Genomic DNA, 21,971 nt, shown 5'->3' on the forward strand with positions numbered 1-21,971 from the left:
ACAGAGGTCCAACAATAGGGGCTAAACGTATTGCCTTTTTAGAAAATATTATTTTTTACTAGTTATGTATTTTTGTTTTACATTATCGTTGATGAATAGGTTCGTTAAATTTAACTCAAAATACAGATTTGTAAACAGCAATGAAAAAGAACGGATATACCTTCTACATAGGTTGTTATTTTAAAGGCTAAAGCCAGGGACTTTGCTAGAGGCCCTAGTTCTTTGGCGTCGATTAATAATGGTGGAATTGAAGGACTATGAAGAGGCTGAGGCTGAATTTCAATAAAAGTACCAGCTGGTCATATACATTGTTTGAAGAAAGTGATTAGCTGCAATAATACCATGTAATTAACACGGGAGTCTGCAAATCAGGATTACAATCAAGATATTGCTTTAGTTCTCCGCACTGAATGGTAATGTTAAATATTTTCTGCAAAGCTATCCTGTTCGTATAGCTTTAGGCTAGCTTTTTAATGTTAGCAATTTAGCGAGCTGGGTAGCTTAGCTAGCTATTGCTTTGCCAGAATTTCCAAATAAATCTTGATAGTTAACATTCGGCTAGCTGTCTGTCTGTCAGCGAAATGCAATTTAGGCTAACTAGTTTGCTTGTTATCGAACTAGCTTATGCTAGCTAGCTAACTAGTCAAAAAGAAATTGCCTAACGTTAGCTAGAATGTTAACCTTAGATGCGGGGTTTGTTTTTGTTTTTTCCCCCCCAGTCATTTCTTCTGTTGAATTGCCTTAAACCTTAGCTACGTCTATGTACTAACTATAGTATTTCTAACTCGAGCTATGCTAGACTAATATTGACGTTAGCCAGAATTTGGTAAAATTCTCATCACGCATCTGCAGTTAAGTTAGCTGGCTAGCAAAATAACGTTAGTGTTAGCTATGATGTTATGGTATGAACTGCAATCCTACTGTTTTGGCTAGCTAGTAACAATGTTATGACGAGGTAGCTAACGTTAACGTTACATTGATACTATTAATTAGCTGGCTAGCTGTTAGCTAACGTCTAGCATGAATTTCGTGGAGAAGTGGTGAACAGCTTAGTGGTTCGCTGTTAAACTTGTTGAACCTGGGAGGCTAACGTTAGATACTTTTTGTAACTAGTCTAGTTAACTAGCTAGACGATTAGTACAAATACTAGTGCCATACTATTTGGGACGAATGTCTTCACAGGTGTCTTCAGTCGCTTCCTGAGTGCAGGTTTGAGAGCTTTCACCATCTAGTCTTTATTCTAGGTTTAGATTGCCTTTTGAGTCTGTTATTGGCAAATATTGGCCTCATATTTGTCAACATGAGGACCAGGGTTGTGCCAATGAAAGTCAAGGAAGCCATTGCAAGGCTGAGCAATAAGGACGAAGACTTAACAAAATAAACGGCTTGGAACATAATTAAGAAGGGAGCACTGGTGGGCGGTGTAATTGCAAAGGGACTTGTAGGCCAAGGAAACTTCTACAATCATGACCAACGAGTTCTCGCCATAATGAAGAGAAACACCCGAACACGTGTTCGTCAGATCAGAATGGGTGAGGAGGTGGGCGTGGATGTGAAATGCCCACAAACTGATTGAACAGTGCTTCATCCCACAGAAAGAGAATGATCCCAAACAAAAACCATTAGTTCCCTTAATGATATTCCAAACTTTTTATTTTAGTAAGCCTATTGTTTAGCCGAGGTCTGACTGTGTTGTTAGTTCTCAGTCTTCCTTGACTTTCATTGGCACAACTCAATAACAGGCTCCAAAGGCAATCAAACACTGGGAATCAAGCTACTGAAGCCTCTTATACAGGCTCAAGAAAGGAATTGAACACACCTGGCTAATTGGAAACACCTGTGAAGCTATTTGTCCCAAATATTGTGGTGCACTGAAATGGGGGACTGTATAAAACGTATTGCAGCTGTATAAAATCCGCAAAACACTGAAATTTTATGTTTGTGTTGATTACTTTTATGCTTTGATTACTAACAATTGAAAGATTCATGTAAAATAGTAAATGCTTAGCGAAGATATAAAGTGATTCTATTTTATTGGTCTTTTTTGTTTCACCCATTGTTGGAACTGAGATGTCAAACAAATCTATTAAGTTTCATTCCAAATTTAGAATAGTCCTTGAGAAAATTTCAGACTGTTTCAATATATGGATATTGAAAATGCCAGATTCTCTTAAAGTAATCGCTCTTATTCTACGATGGGCCCATTTTATGGCAGCTGACACCTCAGTTTTTCAAGAATCACATTTGTCCAGTGTGAAGCTGTTCTTACAATAGTTTTATTTGTCTTGTATTCACACACATGCTGGAGGTTTCATTTTGATGTTTTTTCTTCAAGCGGACTCCGTCACCTTGCCTGCCATTTTGTGCATAGTTCATGATCCAGCAGGAGAAGCCGCAGCTGGCTGGCACCATGCCCGTGGTGTGGCCCACCCTGCTGGACCTTGGCAGGGATGAGTGTAAGAGGATACTTCGCAGACTCGGTAAGAGCTGGCCTATCTGTTCCTTGTGGTGGGTTAAGAGAGGGACCGTTAGATATGTTTTTTCATTCAGACCATTTTTGTTGAAATTTGTCATTTGTAATTTGATATGATGGGGTAATTCAGAAACAAATTGTACTATCGTATCTAAGTAATTGTAGAATAAGTTTATGCAACGCTCTGCACAAATGACTTAACAGTTCAGTAGGGAATTGGATTGTTAAAATGGAAGCATTTGTCATGCATGAAGCTATTCTATTGTGGATCTATTTTTTTTATGATGTTCTGTTTTTCTTTTTTTTCCAGAGCTGGAGGCATATGCTGGGGTTATCAGTGCCCTTCGAGCCCAAGGAGACCTCACAAAGGACAAGAAAGATCTGCTGGGAGAACTCACTAAAGTCCTTAGGTATATAAGCCCATGTACGGTTATTAATTTTGTGTAAATATAGTCATTTGTCTCTATGTTCAATATTCATGCATAGTTAGAGTTCCTTTGTTGTGATATTTGAATGTCTGAGGCTGAAAATGTTTTACATTTTTCTTCAGCATCTCAACAGAGCGCCATCGTGCTGAGGTCCGCAGAGCAGTAAACGATGAACGCTTAACCACCATTGCATATCAGTAAGTAAACAATTAGCATTGCCAAGTTGCAGCATCAAGTTGTATATATTTTCACTGATAGAGGATTGTTCCTTGAACTTGAATATCGGTATACACTCAGTGAGCACTTCATTACGTATTCATTAGACTTATTGGTCTTCTGCTGCTGAAGCCTATCCATTTAAAGGTTTGATGTTTTGTGCTTCTGTACACCACTGTTCTAATGTGTGGTTATTTGTGTTACTGTCACCTTCCTGTCAGCTTTGACCAGTCTGGCCCTTCTCCTCTGACCTCTCTCGTTAATGATGTGGTTTTGCCAGCAGAATGCTCACTGGATGTTTTGATTCTGATGGTTGTTGTGAACATTATCTGAAGCTCCTGACTTGTATCTGCATGGTTTTCTGTAGTGCACTGCTGCCACACGATTGGTTGATTAGATAATTCAATAATCTAGTCTAACTGATGTGCTCTGTGATTGTATATTTTGTCCATAAGGTAATAATGGTGTTGTGTGCCACATGTAGCATGTCTGGACCAAACAGCTCATCAGAATGGTCAATCGAGGGGCGTAGGTTAGTCCCACTGATGCCAAGGCTAGTCCCACAGACAGCATTCACTGTCACTGCAAACGCCGTGGCCAGTGCAACAGCCCATCAGAACGCCTCGCTCCTGCTGCCTGCTGAAACCGGCAATAAAGAAGGTAGGCCCGATGCTGAAGAACACGATGCGTTTGTACTTGTTGTGATTTTTGGAAAAGATTTTATGAGTAGGATAGCAGTAAAAAAAACCCATGGTATCAATAAAGTCTGTGATTTCCCTCCTGTTTCCAGTGGTTGTTTGCTACTCCTACACAAGCACAACCTCCACCCCTACGAGTGCCACAGCCCCCAGCGGGAGCGTAGCGGCAGCCGCTGTCAAATCTCCCCGGCCCGCTAGCCCTGCCTCCAACGTGGTCGTCTTGCCCAGTGGAAGCACAGTCTATGTGAAAAGTGAGTTCAGTTGCAGTCAGCACTCTTCTGAACTACCCTACGGTTGGAATGTTGTGATGAGTCATTTATTTGGCACTCAGTTCCTGGTTGTCAGGTTCATGCTGGAATGCTCCGTTAGATCCACCATCACAAATGACGGATCAGCAGATCCAGAAGCTGTGTATACCTTTAATCATTTTACCCTTTTATCAAGCAAGAACATTTTATTTCCCTCAAGTCTTGTGTAGAGCTGCCTAGATATTCTTCCTTTCTTGTCTGCACTTAGACATCTAACATTGTCAAAGATGTACTGCTTTTCGCTTGTTTATTGATTGTGCCAATGAAGGCTGAGAAATAACATTACATTGTTTACATTTGTTTATTGATTTGTCTTAATCAGTTGTTACATTGATTAGACTAAGCTGGAGACAATCCTCCCCTGGAGCAATGCAGGGTTAGGGGCTTTGCTCAAGGGCCCAACGGCTGTGTGGATCTTATTGCAGATCTTATTGTGAACTACCGACCTTGCAGGTCCCAGTCATGTACCTTAACCATTACACTACGCACCATTGTAGTGTTGTGGTTACGGTACATGACTGGGATGAAACGGTGAGACATAGGCTAAACAATAGGCTTACTAAAGTGAAAAGTTTGTAACATCATTAAGGAGGAGACCAATGGTTTTTGTTTGGGATCATTGTCTTACTGTGGGATGAAGCACCGTCCAATGGGTTTTAAGGGTGAAATGTATTTACCTGCAGGCGTGAGCTGCTCTGACGAGGACGAGAAGCCACGGAAACGACGGCGCACCAACTCCTCCAGCTCGTCTCCCGTGGTGCTGAAGGAGGTGCCGAAACCGCCTCCTCCCATCTCCAAGACCATCACCGTGCCGGTCAGCGCCAGCCCCAAGATGAGCAACATCATGCAGAGCATTGCCAACTCCCTGCCCCCCCACATGTCCCCCGTCAAGATCACCTTCACCAAGCCCACCACCCAGACCACCAACACCACTACACAGAAGGTACTGCAAGCACCTTCGACCGCTGCTGCTTATACTCTGGCTCATCGGCACGCTTATTTGCTGCCTATATATAATAATTGTGACCTAATGCTGAATTTTTCCGACCTCATTTTGTGATTGGCTTGAGGGACTTTCGAAGCAGTTACATTATCACACGTTAATCACTCCTAACTTGGCAAAACCAAACTGGTATGTTAACGTTCGGTTGATTCATCACATCAGAGATGAGCAATCTTGCAACACTTCAGAAAAGCTTGTCCTATCCTTAAAATGGCATATATTCAAACCTGAGTTACTGTATCATTCTTAAGTTTATTTATTTATTTTTATTTATAAACGGTGTTGGTGAAGCTGTTGTATAATTGCAACAATACACTCGAAGTTGTGTCTCACCTTGAGATAATGTCACTGCTGTGCTGATCACAAGTCACTCCTTCGTGTGTATTATTGCATAATTGTAAAATGATAACATTTTTCTTTTTGACTTGTGCATAGTCACTGTATTAGCACATAATAGTCACTTTGGGCAGTCATTAAGAGTGGTTTATATATTTAAGCAATGTATGCTTATTAGGGGGCCAGGTACTGAAGGTGCGAAAGCACCCTATTGTTATATTTGCTTTTATTATGTTTATGATTATGATTATTATTATCATCATTATTATTATTATTATTATTATTATTTATTTATACATTTTATTTTATGCAATGGGAGCACCTATAACCGACTGGTCACTTCATATGAAACTTTGCAGAATCATAGTGGGTAATGCCCAAAGGCCACGACATGACTTTTACATTGATTGGCCTAAGGGGGGCACTATAGCAATCGATTGAAATGGTAAACTTTGAACCGCCATATCTCTTGCCCTGTTTGACCTACAGTCATTAAAGTGTGTGTTCATGCTTCAGTCCTCATGATGAACACATTTACCTGTCTCCATGGTAGACATAGTCCATGGTCCAAAGCTACTATGAGCCAATTAATTAATCAGGGGCCTTGGTTCTTGATATAAATTAATAACTTCAAGATGGTTTAATGTAATACCAGAAAACTTGCAACCATAATAGTAAGCTAACCTCAAATAGTGGTCTGATCAAATAAAAGCAGGGCACCATAGAGCTAATTTTTTGTTTAGACATAACCGCCATGCTGATTTTTCTATAGTAGGGCACCCTTAATGGCTCCTGGTGAAATATGAAGTGGTTTGGCAACATGGTGATGGTATAACAAACTACAATGTTTAGAAATGGAAAAATTTCAATGGGAGTTTATGACAGCACCTATAACCAGTTTTTACGAAACTTTGCACAATGGTAGAAGGTAGCTCAAATGTTGCAACAGCATGTTGGGCTTGCTGCTTGGCCCCCAGGATTGCTGCTTGCAGCTCTATTTAACATATATTTTTTGCCAGGTGATTATTGTGACAACGTCTCCGAGCTCCAACTTTGTGCCCAACATCCTCTCCAAGTCCCACAACTATGCGGCCAAGCTTGTGTCCACCTCCATGCTGACGTCCTCCAGCCAAAAGCAGACCGTGGTCATCCCAGCCGGCCCGGCACCCTCGCCCTCCCCGGCTACAGTTGCCGTGACCACCATGGTCTCCTCCACGCCTTCGGTGGTCATGTCCACTATAGCGCAGGGTAAGTATCCTGCACCGCTCCCGTCATAAACACAAAAACTAAAAATAAGTCTTAAAAAGTATCTTAGTCTTATTTTTTTTAACTTGAATTATCTTATTTTATTTCTATTACTTTTTTGCTAAATGAGACATAATAAGGTGAAAGTTTGACTCATTTCAAGATTAGCCAATGCGGTGAGAATTTAACTTCACACAAACTAACTTAAAGCTAATATTTTGTACTTGAGAAAAAAAAAAAAAAGATCTTAAGTTTTATTACAAGACTATAAATGCTTGTAAGAAAGCCATGTTTTGCAGTTTGTGATTCCACTTACAAAACCAAATGCTGTCGCCCAATCAGGTGCCTCCTCTGCAGCTGTCAAAGTAGCATCCGCCAGGCTGCCTTCTCCGAAGACATTGGTGGGCTCTCCCACCCAGATTTTGGCCCAGTTCCCCAAGCAGCACCAACAGGGCTCCCCTCTTGCCTCCTCCCACAGCACTGCCCAGAGCTCCACTACCCCTCCTGGCAGCAAGCCCACCATTCAGATCAAGCAGGAGTCAGGTGGGGAAGCACTCAGGGCCAGAGTGGGCTCTTCATGCAGACTGTTCATGTTCACCATTACTTGCTTATATTTGCCCTTGGTACTACAAAGGAACATGGTGTTTGATATGCAAGTAAATGGAAGTGCGAGTAGTTTGTTTACTCATTCTCTGTTCTATTTTTGATATTAGTTTAGTTTCTAAACTAATTCGTTTAGTCAGTCCATCAACTGTATATTATGAAACCCAGATTTAAACAGGCAGAACGTGAGCCAACATGTCAGTGAACCTTCTTCAATGATAGGAAGGGATTTACAATGGTTTTGTAACAATGTTTTAACACAAAAATCTTACCTATTGTACCTTGAATTGAGCTGATCTGTGCTGGTATTTCTCTCTGTGTAGGAGTGAAGATCATCACTCAGCAGATGCAGCCCAGTAAAATCCTCCCTAAGCCCTCCTCCGCTGCCCTGCCCAGCAGTAGCACCTCGCCCATCATGGTCGTCAGTAGCAACGGCGCCATCATGACAACCAAGCTGGTGTCCACACCCACAGGTGCACCAACACTGTACTAATTAGACCTGGGTTAAATACGTCATTGTTTAAGATTTCAACATTTTTCTTGCCTTGTGCAATTGAGCCAACCAAGTGCAAGAAGGTGGGGGTTTGCTAATACGGTTGACTTTGCAATTGAGAGGAGACTAGGAAAACCGGTTATAACAGAAGATAAATTCCTCTTCCGATTGGTGCTGCAGCATAAGAATGTTTGGTTAAAGCGTTAAGGCCAGGCTTGTCATTTTGCCGTCTTGGCCATTGACTGTTTGGCACTGTCGCACAGGTACTCAGGCCACCTACTCCAGACCCACCGTGAGCCCCAACATCGGAGCCCGAATGGCGGCGTCACCCGGTGCCACCTACGTGAAGACCACCAGCGGCAGCATCATCACGGTGGTCCCCAAGTCTCTGGCGACACTGGGAGGCAAAATCATCAGCGGCAACATCGGTGAGAACCAGCCGGCATCTCCCCTGCTGTTTTCTGCAGTTATTCTTAAAACCGGGAGCAGTGAAGTTTATTTTTTTTAAATGAACACTTTCTACCTCAGGAACAACGACCAAGATAACCACTATTCCCATGACGTCCAAGCCCAACGTGATCGTAGTGCAGAAGACCACCGGGAAAGGGACCACCATTCAAGGACTGCCCGGGAAGAACGTGGTCACCACGTTGTTAAATGCGGGGGTGAGGACTTGTCCCTGAACCACACTGCTATCTGGAATCGTGTACGCAGGCATCGGTTTGTTGCAGTTGCACACCGAGGACCGGGCGGGATTCGATTCCCGGTCCTGCTCTTGTGGAGCAGCATAATTGGCCCGCCGCTCTTGAGGGAGGGACTCGGCGGTCACTGCGCACAATAGCCTCGCAATCGCGGTCACGGGTGAGACGAAACGGCTTGAAGAAGGCGTGTTGTTCTCAGGATCGCTAGATCCATCTGGGCCTCCGAGGGACTGGGTCGTTGATGGTGTATCCTCAGCTAACATTGATAATTGGAATAAATGGGCTACAATTGGCTACCAAATTGGGAGGAAAAAAATAAAAATAAAATAAATTATAATAAAAATGAATGATAACTTTTCACAGTCCACTGCTACAGCTAATTCACAGTGCAACTCCCTGTTTGGCCTGCAGGGGGAGAAGACGCTGCAGGCTGTGCCCGGGGCGAAGCCGGCGATCATCACCGCCTCTCGGCCAATCACGAAGATGATCGTCACGCAGCCCAAGGGCATGGGCTCCGGGGCTCAGCCCACCACCACCAAGATCATCCCCACCAAGATAGTGTACGGACAGCAGGGTAAAACCCAGGTCAGAACTACCAGCTCTGCTGCCATGCTCATAGGTCAACAGAGAGAGGAATATTCATAATACGGGAATATTCCTTGATGCCACAATGTCACATCTTACATGTTTCTGCCTTACAATCCAGCATATTCTGGATGAAACAATGTTGAACATCTAGAATGAAACACAGTTAACTAATTTGAAAAGCATGTTTAAAATAAAATGCCAGATAATACATGCATGACTGCTTCTCCATCTTCTTAGCTGGACTATGTGGTTACTCCCATTTTCACCTGCTTCTACAATTACATTCGTATTTAAAGTTTTGAAATTATGGACATATTTAGACGTTCATCAGATGTATAGGCCAATCAATTAAAAGTATGTGTGCCGGATAGAAAAGGGAAGTTTTCTTTGATGGTATAATTTTTTTTTCTTTTGTTGTTTTCTGAGACTTTGGTCACAAGGTATTATTGCGTAATGACCTTTGGATTAATGTGACCTGCCAGGTTCTCATCAAGCCGAAGCCGATGGCTTTCCAGACCACTGTGGTGAGCGAGCAGACCAGGCAACTGGTGACCGAAACCCTGCAGCAGGTCTCCCGTGTTGCTGAGGCAGTACCGACCTCCATCCAAGAGGGGGCAATGAAGGACGATACGCAGCCCTACACCGAGGGCAGCTCCCCTTCTGAGTCCTCACACAGCTCACACGGTACTTAGTGCGTTCTGTGCCTTTGGCTGTTTGTTCTGGCTGTCATAATGCCAGAGACTAGATATTTCATTGACATGGGTGAATGCCGTCAAGACCAGTCCTGAGGAATTCATAACTGTGAACATCAAGTGTTTGGCAAGACCTGTCATGTAAAATTGTCATGCCGTTATTTTTTCCCAGATTCTCAGCCTATAGTGCACGTTATAACCTCTAGAGGGCAGGAGTGGACGGAGCACGAGGTGTCGGTGGAGGCCAGCCCTACAATCATTTATCAGGACGTGTCGGGGGAGTCCCAGTCCGCTACCTCCACCATCAAAGCTTTGCTGGAGTTGCAGCAGACAACAGGTTGGTTGTGCTGGGGAGTTACAGTTCTGTTGTCATAACAACGCATTCTGTCAGATTCTTTACACTGATGACAGTAGGATTCAACCCTGCCGTTACACCATTTGTTTTGAATTGCCACACTCTGGAAAGAAAAAAAACTGAAAACTCCATGTCTGTCTTTATTTATGTTTCATAAAACGTGCTCAGCCAGTTTTCTTCTCTCTATTTCTCTTTTTTGGAACGTCACAAACATGCCGTAACGATTCATTCAAGAACAGGCTTGCACACGTTACAGAGGAGTGCGTATCCATCCCATCTGTCCTCTGGCAGCCGTAGTCTAGAGTAACGTAAACTCACCGTGTTCCCAACAGCAAGTTAGCTCACCATGTTCCGAACAGTGCAACTTTCACTTCATGGTCATCCAGAAGAAGCGCTCTTCTGCAAGTCAGGAACAGTCACATTGAAACCCTAAACCCCTGGGAGACACTGCAGTCATTTATGCACCAGTATTGGGGGCTTCTGCCAATAGTTGGCACACACACCATACAACTGGGTAGGCCACTGCACTGAAATCTAGTATTTAGTAGCACAGACCCACCTGCCAGCTCCTGTGCCATTATTGTGAAGGTGATGCGTGATTTCCTCATACTGACTCTCCAGTAATCTCCCAGCATCTGCAGTAGGGTGCAGTAAACTTGTAGTAGAATCTAGTTGTCTGGGAGACTGTACAGGGCTGCATGATGTATTGCTATCACTTTACATCAAATAGTTTTATTAGCACAATAAGAACTCTCTCTGGCAGGTGGCGCTAGGTTTCGTTCCTTTTCGTCTTTAATCACACTTGATGCGGTAACGCATCTCCAAACTTCAGTGAAATGCTTTCATGGGAGATAAAACATAATTTGTATCTATTCAATGTTACCTATTCGTTTTTAAAAACACATCGCTTACATTTTCACTCTTTATCCCTGTAGTCATGTTTTTATCTACCACATGGAAACGGGAAACAAAGTGATGTTTTTCCCCCCCCGGAAGCATTTCACTTTGGCTCAGAAAGGAGTTGTGCTACTGCATCAGATATGATGAAATAAAAAAGACAAAAGAAATCTTAACATCGCATGCCCTCAGATGGTTGCGAAAAACCAGTACTAGTTGAGGGCTGGCGACATCACCGACGTGGTGTCGAGATGTGGACGATGACCGCGGCGTTGTGCCGATGTTCATTTCCTCGTTGCAGTGAAGGAGAAGTCCGAGCCCAAGCCTCGACAGCACACCATCGACCTGAGCCAGATGGCCGTGCCCATCCAGATGGCTCAGGAGAAGAAGCCGGCCCCAGAGTCCTCGAGCCTGGCTGCAGTGGAGCCCGACCAGGGAGCGGAGTACAGCACCGCCGGTCTGTTTCCTGACCGCCTCTCGCCCGCTATTACACGATCTGAGCATTATTACATCACATTACATGTTATTTGGAGGATGCTTTTATCCAAAGCGACTTACAGTTGATTTGACTAAGCAGTGGACAATCCCCCCTGGAGCAATGTGGGGTTAAGGGCCTTGCTCAAGGGCCCAACAGTGTGCACGCTGCACAGATCTTATTTTGGCTACAACGGGGCTTGAACCACCAACCTTCCAGGTGCCAGTGCATCTTGTGTGTTTTTATTATGGTGCCACAGATGTACTGGTCTGTTCTGTGAAGCAGGTTGGAATGATCTCTGGTCTCATGGCTGAGCAAGCCACCAGTCCACTAGCCTGCTTGTCGCCGACAGAGACAATTCAGTTGTTTTGTGGCGGGGGGCAGAGGGACTTTCTGTGTCTGAACATGTGATGTACTGAGACTGATTTACAATTCGTTTGTGATCATTAATGGGCATTTTTTCATTTTGAATGTAGTTAGAAACCATTAAACATTGCTCTGCCAAGTTGGTCGAATCGCGGATAAGATTAATTGCGGATGGAGACGATATCTCTGGCTGTCCTGAAATACTGTTTTGCTGATGTAATACAGATGACTGGGCTGTAGTGACGTGAGGCCTGCCCTCTCCCTCCAGGTAAACCCAGCAAGGCCAGCACCTTCTCTGGGGCAGTAGCGGGGGGGACGGAGATGGCTCTGACCTCCAGCCAGCAGCACGGGGCCACATCCCAGACCCCGGGGCCCGTGCCTGCGGTGCCCAAGGCCTCCATCACAATGTCCCCTGTGGTCACGGTCACTCGAATCATGCAGCAGGTAAGCAGGACCAGCAATCTTGCAGCATGTGGCTCCGTTTGTTGTTTGTAGACCAAGGACAGTGTTTATTTGTTTATACCTTATTTTGAATCAGTCCTGAACAAACCGCCTTGTTCAGTGCAATATCATTCAAGCTTGTGTCCTTGTGGTAAAGGAGTGTTGTAGCAGTTTGAGTATTGAGTATAGTAGCAGTTTGTCTATTGAGTGTAGCAGTTATGCACTATTCTAGCAGTTTGAATAGTGTGTATAGCAGTATGAGTACTGAGTGTCGCAGTATTGCGGCAGTATTGAGTATAGCAGTATTGCAGCAGTATTGAGTATAGCAGTAAAGCAGCAGTTTGAGTATTGAGTATAGCAGTTATGCAGTATTGCAGCAGTCTTGAGTATTGAGTATAGCAGTAATGTAGCGGTTTGACACAGAAAGGGTCAGTGTGGTATGTTTCCTCAGGATTAACGTGCAGATTCTGTGGTCTGTCAGGCTGCCTCCAGCCAGGTGACGCAGAGCAAGCCGTCTGAGGAGCAGACGGTGGAAGAGGGGGAGCTGGAGGGCGACACGCTGGACCCTCAGACGGGCCTGTTCTACAGGTCCTCCCAGCCCGCCGCCCCACCCCAACCCCCGCCCCCCCAGCAGCCCAAAGCGGCCCCCGCCCCGCCGGACCAGGGCCGGCACGTGCCCCACTCCACCCAGCCCTCCCCCAGCAAGCCACCGCCCGCGGCCGCCCTGCCGTCCTCCTCCAAAAAGCCCCCTCCTGCGGAGCCACAATCCCCCCAGCCCCGGCCGGCCGCCCAGCCGCTACAACCCCCAGCGCAGCAGCAGCAGCAGCAGCAGCAGCAGCAGCAGCAGCAGCAGGGGCCGGCGAAGGAGAAGCCAGGGGCCCAGACCGTGGTGCAGGTGATCGCGGTGAAGCACCCGCACACGCCACAGCTGCCCCGCCTCCAGCAGGCGCCCACCTCCCACAACCGGCCAATCCACACCCAGCTCTCCCAGCCCCCGCCCCTGCAGGCCCACCACCCCGTGGGCTCCGACAAGCCCCCGGTCAGCCAGGTGGGTCCCTGCCCGCCCACCGCTTTACCGCACGTTAGGCGGCCGTCCTCCCCCCCCCCCCTAGCGCTAACCGCCGTTCTCAGCAGTGGCGGGCTCAGCTCTTCGCTGCTAGCTGGTCGCAGTTTGTGAGCTGAGAATTTAGAAAAGTTCTATCTGCGTTCTGAGTTTTGAGATATTGAGCTCCAAAGATTCCAAAGTGAATGGGCTCCAAGCAGATTTGCCACCAAAACAGGTCTGACCAGTCGTGGCATGGACTCCACAAGACCTCTGAAGGTGTCCTGTGATATCTGGCACCAAGTCGTTTGACTTTTTCATTATTTTAAACAGTATTTTTGTATGAATCTTTACACATGTATTTAGTGCCCTATAAGTAACATATTTGTGACACTAATTCATTGAAAAGAAAATGTCAGAACCTTCTAATTCTCAGCTCACGAGTTGTGAAATTTACGAAGCAAAACCAAGTTACACATTCCATTATTTTTCAGTGCTTATTGAAAGATCTTTTGTTGGTCAATTAAGATTTTTGTCTTGGCTACAGGTAGAGTCCTTGTAGGTATTGGATAAAAATTTTAGAGCAGGGTTTCCCAATCCTGTTCTGAGAAACTTACCGTCCTGTTGGCCAACCTTAATTGGACACCTGATTCTACTAATTGGCAGCTGAACAAGATCTAGCTGTTGAATGAGGTGTGCTTTGTTGGGGTTTGAGTGAAAACCTACAGTAACGATACTCAATCTTACCCAGAAAGGGCCATTGTGGATGCAGGCTTTTGTTCCAACCAAGCCAGTTACACACCTGATTTTACTAATCAACAAATAAAGCCTTTGCTAAGGACCTTGGTGAGTAGAATCAGGCGTGTAACCACTTGGTTGGAAAGAAAGCCTACACCCACCCCGGCCCTTTCTGGGTAGGATTGAGTATCCCTGACCTACAGGTTTGTAAATCTCCAGGAACATGTTTGGGCAGCCTTGTTTTAGAGCAGTTCCTATGGTGAACATCTGTCCCACTCTCTCCAGGTGCAGCAGCCCATAATAACCCAAGGCGCCACGGTGACGAAGATCACCTTCGGGAGTCACCAGTCGCCTCCCGTGTCCAGCAGCGGGGAGGCGGTGGCCAAACTCCTGCCCGAGTCCAGCACGGGCCCCGGGCAGTCGGCGGAGAAGTCCCTGGTGTCGGACATCCTGAAGATCTCCATGATGGAGGCGGAGATCGACCCCGGGGCGGAGCCCATGGTGGTGGACTCCTCCAGCGACTGCAGCTCCTTCAGCAAGGCTGTGAGCGCCTCCCCCGGCCTGGCCTCCACCCAGCTCATCAGCAGCTCCGGCTCCGCGCTCCACCACCCCGGCCACTCCAAGGCCCACGGACAGTTCTCCCGCATGCAGGGCCTGGCCGCCCAGAAGAGCAAAGAGGTGGACATCATACAGGTAGAGCAGCTCTCAACCTAGCTCAGGCTTCTAGTGACATGTTAACCCTCTGATTTTCTCACCCTTTTTTTTTATTTTATTTTTTTAAAGGCTATTTCAAATTCCATTCATTGAGCACACTTTTGTTAACGGTAGAATAGGTCATTTTGGACTCCTCACGGTCAACCATTAGGAGCTATAATTATTGTATCCAAATGCTTTTAACCAAATGTTTTGTTACAGTGTCGGTGCATCAACTATGTTTTGAAACCCGACTTGCATGTCAGTGAGCCTTTTTCAGTGATAGGAATGGTCTTGTAACAAAGTTTTAACACAGAAATGTTACCTATTGTACCGTTATCTCTGAGAGTAGCACCTCTTCATTGTGAGATGAGGTTTTAATTACTGAACTGCTTCTACATGGTTGGAGCTCTTACCTAAAAATGGGTGTACGTTCTTTAAATTCCAGGGGATAAAGCTACTGATTCTTCTACGAGTTTTCTCCATTGTATTACCACAATTCATACATAATGCCTACGAAACGCTGCAGACCTTTCACTTTACCCCGTTCTCCCTTCCAGGTTATCCCCCAGTATTCAATCATGCCAGACTCCAGCCAGTCAAATGTGGTGGTGGAGCCCAGTGGCTTCCTGGAGATAACCGACTACACCAGCCAGCGTCTGGATGAGGAGAGCGTGATGGAGCAGGAGGTGGACAGCAGCAACGACGAAGGGGCAGCTGTCAGCCCCATGGAGGGCTGCGCTGACCAATCACAGTGACCCATCATCCTCTGGGGGCTGAGCTAACTGGGAGGCAGCAGTTGCCTGGAGAGAGTGTTCTTGTATTATACTGTGTGAGAGATCATTGTTTGTTTGTTTGTTTGTCATTTAAGTGTCATTTAAACAGAAACTTCTGTCATGAAGATGTCTGGGTAAGACCTCAGATGAAGTTTGATGGTCCCATTTGATTCCTGCATTTCAAAGGAAGGAAGAAGCAGAGACAAGCTAAGCTACAATATTTAAAATGGAAATGACCTAAAAGGGAAACTGAATGAACAGAGACCAAAGTGAACTCTTGATGAGGAGTGACCTTGCTGCCTGATGTAACTAGATGAGAGGCATCCACAAAACAGAAGAAAGCAAAAAACGAAATTAAAAAAACAATTTTTTTAAATTAATCAGATTTTGTGTACATTTTGGAAGAGAAATGCAGTGTTCCAGAGTGAAAGCGATTGCCGTGGCTTAATTTTTTTGGAACATTTTTGTAATAAGGCGATATTCAAATTGTAAAAATGATGTAAACCCTGATACATGGATATGTTTGGTCTAACATCTGATCAATATTATAAGTAGAGGATATCAAGGAATTTCTGATGATTGGTATATTCACACACAATCTAAATCTGTTTGAATTACTGGATATGTTCAGTAAAATGAACATGATTGTAAAATGGATTTTGCTCAACACAACATGGATTTTGTGGTGTATTCTGTTTTGAGTTTTGCTGATACACTCGCATCTTCATGGCATCCGCATCTTGAGTAACAGGTCAAGGGTGTAGGAACCTGAAAGTAAAGAGCCTGCCCAATGCTCTAATGTGACAAGTTCAACATGACTGAAATCTCATCCTCACTGCAGTGTTCATTGGTTTTAAACCATCTAGAGCAGTAGAAAAAGAATCTGAGCAAAAGTAGCAGGTAGTTAATTAATCCTTCAAGCTTTCGCACTTTGAAACTCAGAAACAGTTTTTTTTTTTACTTGCTAAAACAGGAAAGGACTTTATTCAGTACCGTTTTGTGTTCACTTGGTGTAATGTTTAGTATTTCTTAAATGTATAAACTTTTCTATGGAACTCTTGAGTACTACTTTTTTCATGTGCAGAAGTACATCCATGTGGGTTACAACTGATAAGAAAGGGATAAGGAAATGTGGCTGGTTACTGTATGTTAAGGTTTTTTCAAATAGGTGAAAAAAAGCACCTGTGCACTCTCCCAGGCAGTCAGTGACACAGTCACGGCATGAAATCCTGTTCTTTTGGTAAGTGCACTCACCGACTAAGCCATTTTGGGAGGCACATTTTTGGTTTATTATGCATTTTTTGTTAAGGACGATATGAGCGTACATGATTGTGCAGTCACATCATGGCACTTCTTCATTACATGACATTACTGGTCGAAAACAACCTCTGAACTTACTGTTGACATCACTTTGTCCCTGAGCAACATGTTAGGAGTTCTGTTTTGTTTTATGTTCAGAGGCTTTAATATCAAACTTGGTTAAAGCTGACAACTTCAAGCTCTATGTCACTCAGATGGTTTCCTGATCTCAATATAAGCCTCAATATCAACCTTTCAATGACAAGTGGCAACCATAATCTACATTAATATCATATTGCCAGTGTCCCACAGTGGGTCATCTCCAGGAGCTCAGTGCAGACTTACAGCCCATGTCCCGGTGTTGCAGACAGTACATTGAGTGAAAAGGCTGCCGAGTTCCTAGGTATTTGCAGTCTAGTCCCTCCTGGTCACACACTGGCATTTAGCAGACCAGATTTACACACCTTTTTGCATTTTAAACATGGTGTCCATTTTATACAGGTGGATGTATGCTGAAGCGATTCAGTGCAAGTACTGTATTCAAGGTTACATTGTTTGCATCCTATGTGGGTATCGAACATGCAACCATTAGGTTACCAGTTGGTTTTATGTCTTCAAACAAAGTTAGTTAAGTACTTGCACTGGCAGACTGCGGTCACTAAGTTTGATTCAGTGGAACAAATAACAGAAAACAACCACATTAATGTCTGTATTTCTGATTATGAACTTTCATCTGCTGTTGACTGAACCCGTTATATCCAATTGCACGTATTTACCTTTGGAGTTAAGCAATAGAAGTCTGTCAATGTGTGCATATATTAGCTCTATTGCTATAGGCCGATCAGCCACAACATTAAAACCACCTGCCTAATATTGTGTAGGTCCTCTTCATGCCACCAAAACAGGTCTGACCAGTCGAGGCATGGACTCCACAAGACCTCTGAAGGTGTCCTGTGAAATCTGGCACTAAGTCGTCATTAGCAGCTGGTTTTTTAAAAGTCTTATAAGTTGCAAGGTGAGGCCTCCAAGGATCAAACTTGTTTATCTAGCACATCCCGATCGGATCAGATGCTCGAATGGATTGAGATCTGAGGAATTTGGAGGCCAAGTCAACACATTGAACTCTTTGTCATGTTCCTCAAACCATTCTTGAACTATTTTTGCAGTGTAGCAGGGCACATTATCCTGCTGAAAGAAGTCTATGCCATCTTAGGTTGGCAGTACATGTCAAAGTAACATCCACATGAATGCCAGGACCCTAGGTTTCACAGCAGAAAATTGCCCATCACCCTGCCTCAGCCGGCTTGCCTTCTTACTATAGTGCATCCTGGTGCCATCTCTTCCTGAGGAAAACGACACACACGCACCCAGCCATCCATATGATGTAAAAGAAAATGATTCATCAAACCAGGCCACCGTCTTCCATTGCTCCATGGTCCAATTCTGACACCTTTCTATCATAGCCAGCATTAACCTTTTCAGCAATTTCAGCAAAATAAAAAAGCAATTTGTGCTACAGTAGCTCTCCTGTGGGATCGGACCAGACTGGTTAGCCTTCGCTCCCCACACGCATCAATGAGCCTTGGGCGCCCATGACCCTGTCGCCAGTTCACCAGTTGTCCTCTTTGGACCACTTTTGGTAGGAACTAACCAATGCATAGCGGGAACACCCCACAAGGCCTGCTATTTTGGAGATGCTCTGACCTGTCTTCTAGCCATCACAATTCGGCCCTTGTCAAAGTCGCTCCGGTCCTTAAGCTTGCCAAATTTTCCTGCTTCCAACACATAAACTTCAAGAACTGACTGTGCACTTGCTGTCTAATATATCCCACCCTTTGACAGGTGCCATTGTAATGAGATGATCAATGTTATTCACTTCACCTGTCAGTGGTTTTAATGCTGTGGTGCTGATCAGTGTATGATTATACTTGAACTATGGGAAAATTACCATTATGCTATTTTAAAATACTGTAAATCTAAGCTCTCACTTTTATGTGGGATGATTATTCAAGTTTGGCTATGACTGTGACGGTGTAAATGGAACACAACAGTCTGTATACAAACAACATCTCTGCCCCTGAGCTCAGTATAGCCACCTAGGGGTTCAGTGTAAGAACAGCAAAAGTTGTGTAATCTAACAAGTCCAAAGTAAATCCTCCTAAAATGTCGATAACATTTCACAATATCTATCCATTCCAGTTATGTATGTATATCTTGGAGTATAATAACCCTATCTGTATCTTTACATCTGTTTTAAGGTTTTCTTTCAGCTCATGAACAGCAATGAACCAAACTGTTTTTGGAACAAGTGCATCCTACAGAAGCTATTATATCTTTCCTAATGGAACTGCATAATTTTAACTACAGTTGTAAACATACCAAAATCTCTCCATCATTGTAATAATAATATAACTGCCATGATACTTAAATAATACATATTCACTTCACAATAGATAAGTATAAAATAGGCATGTCATGCAAACTAAAACGGTGACACGTGCAGGACATTTATAGCAGAGGTGATGCGTTATTTTGTACGGGTATTGTTTAATATAGAAGGCTCATCTTTACGTAATCCTGGATTACGGCCCAGCTGTACAGTACAATATAGAACTGTAATCCTGCTGAGTATGTAGGAATTCTGACGGAACGCCATCGCCTGACTGAGAGCCAATGACAGTGCTGTTCAGACATGGTATTCAGGCAGGTCTGCCAGTGTCTGTCTATGGCAGAGGTCGCCAACCCAGGTCCTGGAGAGCGATAGGTCTGCTGGTTTTTGCTGTTACTTGGCACTTGTTTGATCAGTTAAAGCAGTCGATTACACAGTAATCCTTTTTTTGGGGGTCTAAAGTGGCTGTTGTATTTAAAGTGAAAACAAAAACCAGCGCACTCTGTGGCTCGCCAGGACCAGGGTTGGTCACTCCTGGTCTAGGGAAGGGTTGGCTAGCTGGTAAACTGTAATGCTTAAAAAGTCCTCCTTTGATTAGGTTTTTTATGAGTAGCTATCACCAGTTTCACAAGGCTATAACTATTACTATATACTAGACATTCTATTACTATTCCACATTCACTGAAAATATACCTAATTATTTTCATTGAACTATAAAAATTTAATTTGTAAAAAATATTTTAACAAGGATCATCTTGACAATTCTTGACAATTGAGACTATACCTATACCTGCAGGACAGCTTTACGGTATGAAATTATTGTAACTAATAAGTATACTGTGTCGTGTATAACAGTCATATCCTACACGTATGAAGGCACTGCAATGCAGCTATATATACCAGGACACACGTTGGGTGGCTGGTGGTGGCTGGAAGTGCTGACCAGGTAAATAGCTGGGCAGTGCACTGTCGTATTAAAAGCGGATTACAGTCCGTTCTGGTGTTGTCTCCCACACTGCACGGCCAGGTATCTATCTGTTGCTGTGAGAGTTTGGGGCACATACCTTACTGATTATAACAGTAAATGAAGAGGTACTGGAAGATCCATCTTCAGCTCATATCTACCTGATATTTGCATTTAAAGCTATCAATAATAATGGCCAAGGTAAGAAAATATGTTTCTAACAGACTTGTTTATACTTAAATTGCTTACTTTAAACGGGCATACATAAATATATCTATGTGAACTTTATACATACATTTATTTATGTATTTAGGTCTTAGGTCTTAATCTTTTTATTGGCTTATTGTCATCAGTCTACTTGTCTTAGCCTGTATATTCATACGTCTACTGATATTTCCTTGTCTGTCCGTCTGAATAAGGGCACATCCTTTCACTTTTGGGACTGTCAGCAGCAGCCTTTAGCAAATAGCGTTTTCATTTTGGTCCACTTCAGCCACGGAAGTGGATGATACTGAAACTTGTGTGCCTACAGTGCTTATTCCAGGGGCACTGCATCATTATTATTGTCATTATTTTTAGCCAAAGCTGTGGTAATCCGCTCTGATGCCATGCAAAGCTCTACACATTGTCTGCATTCACTCAAATCTCACGTGTAATTCCACTCTTCCTGTGGTGAGCCACGTGGAGCAAAATGTGTTTCATTCAGGATTAGTAAGCAAGTGGCCAGCATATCGATAGCCAGTGTATCAGTAATTGTTATGGCTGTAAAAGGGCCTTATCCAGACCATATGGACATTTCTGGGTCGTTCTTGCTGTGGTACAGTTGATAATAGACGAGATATGCTTGTAGAAAGTTTAAAAACTGTGCTGATCAAATAGTAACTTTGTAAAGAGGGCTGCTGCCCCAGCTGTCAGACCCATCGAACGTACACTCAGACAGTCATTAAAGATTGATAGAGACTGATGAGAACAATGAAACAAAAACATGAAGTCAGCAGCAGTTCTGGGGGCAAAAACATCTTCTTAATGAGAGGTCAATGGAGAATGGGCAGAGTCATTCAAGCTAATAGAAAGGTCACAGTTGCTGAAATAACAGTTGTTTACAACAGTGGTGTTCAGGAGGGCATCTCTGAATGCACAATGCATTGAACCTTGAAGCGGGTGGTATACAGCAGCAGAAGAGGCTGGGTACCACTACTATCAGCTAAGAACAGGAAGATGGGGTTACAGTAGGCACAAGATCTCCAAAACTGAAAATTGGCAAAAAAAAACCTGGTCTGACAAATCTCAATTTCTGCTGTAACATGCAGATGGTAGAGTCAGAATTTGGTGCAAGAAGGTGCAAGAATGTCCTGTGTCAATAGTGCTGGCTGCTGGTGGGGATGTAATGGTCTGGGGAATTTCTTGGCACACGTTAGCATGCCTAAATATTGTTGCTGACCATGTGCATCCCTTTATGGCCACAGTCTACCTTTTTACAAATGGGTACTTCCAGCAGGATAATGTGCCATATCACAAAGCATGCATCATCTCAAGATGGTTCCATGAATATGACAGTGACTTAATTTTATTCCAATGGCATGCACAGTCCACTGAATGTATCCAGTATACTCTGCTTTGTGTTGTTCCAGTTGGCTTTTATGCCTTACTGTGACAAAAATAATCCACATAGGCTTCACGTATTGAATAGCATGTTTTGGATTTACCATATTGTATCTTCCCTATTCCACTCATGCACTTTCTCTACTCCAG

The 21,971-nt window shown here is 44.0% G+C and overlaps 1 protein-coding gene across 4 annotated transcripts; it reads left to right on the plus strand.

Moving 5' to 3' along the window:
* Positions 1 to 236: 236 nt before the first annotated feature.
* emsy (EMSY transcriptional repressor, BRCA2 interacting) lies at positions 237 to 16,622 on the plus strand. 4 transcript variants are annotated; one of them, XM_061248276.1, is made up of 20 exons: positions 237 to 413; positions 2,336 to 2,480; positions 2,784 to 2,883; positions 3,024 to 3,098; positions 3,602 to 3,777; positions 3,908 to 4,066; positions 4,807 to 5,066; positions 6,482 to 6,710; positions 7,050 to 7,250; positions 7,634 to 7,783; positions 8,067 to 8,231; positions 8,332 to 8,468; positions 8,916 to 9,089; positions 9,575 to 9,776; positions 9,957 to 10,121; positions 11,338 to 11,493; positions 12,146 to 12,321; positions 12,800 to 13,366; positions 14,384 to 14,791; positions 15,352 to 16,622. In XM_061248276.1, the coding sequence occupies exons 2-20, from the start codon at positions 2,375 to 2,377 to the stop codon at positions 15,547 to 15,549; spliced, it is 3,804 nt and encodes a 1,267-aa protein (XP_061104260.1). In that variant the 5' UTR covers positions 237 to 413; positions 2,336 to 2,374; the 3' UTR covers positions 15,550 to 16,622. The 4 variants fall into 4 exon arrangements, with proteins under 4 accessions (XP_061104260.1, XP_061104261.1, XP_061104263.1 ...); XM_061248277.1 differs by lacking the exon at positions 237 to 413 and adding an exon at positions 1,187 to 1,209; XM_061248279.1 differs by lacking the exon at positions 237 to 413 and adding an exon at positions 1,514 to 1,532.
* The last annotated feature ends 5,349 nt before the right edge of the window (positions 16,623 to 21,971 follow it).

Source organism: Conger conger, chromosome 7, assembly GCF_963514075.1.
Source record: "Conger conger chromosome 7, fConCon1.1, whole genome shotgun sequence".
NCBI lineage: Eukaryota > Metazoa > Chordata > Actinopteri > Anguilliformes > Congridae > Conger > Conger conger.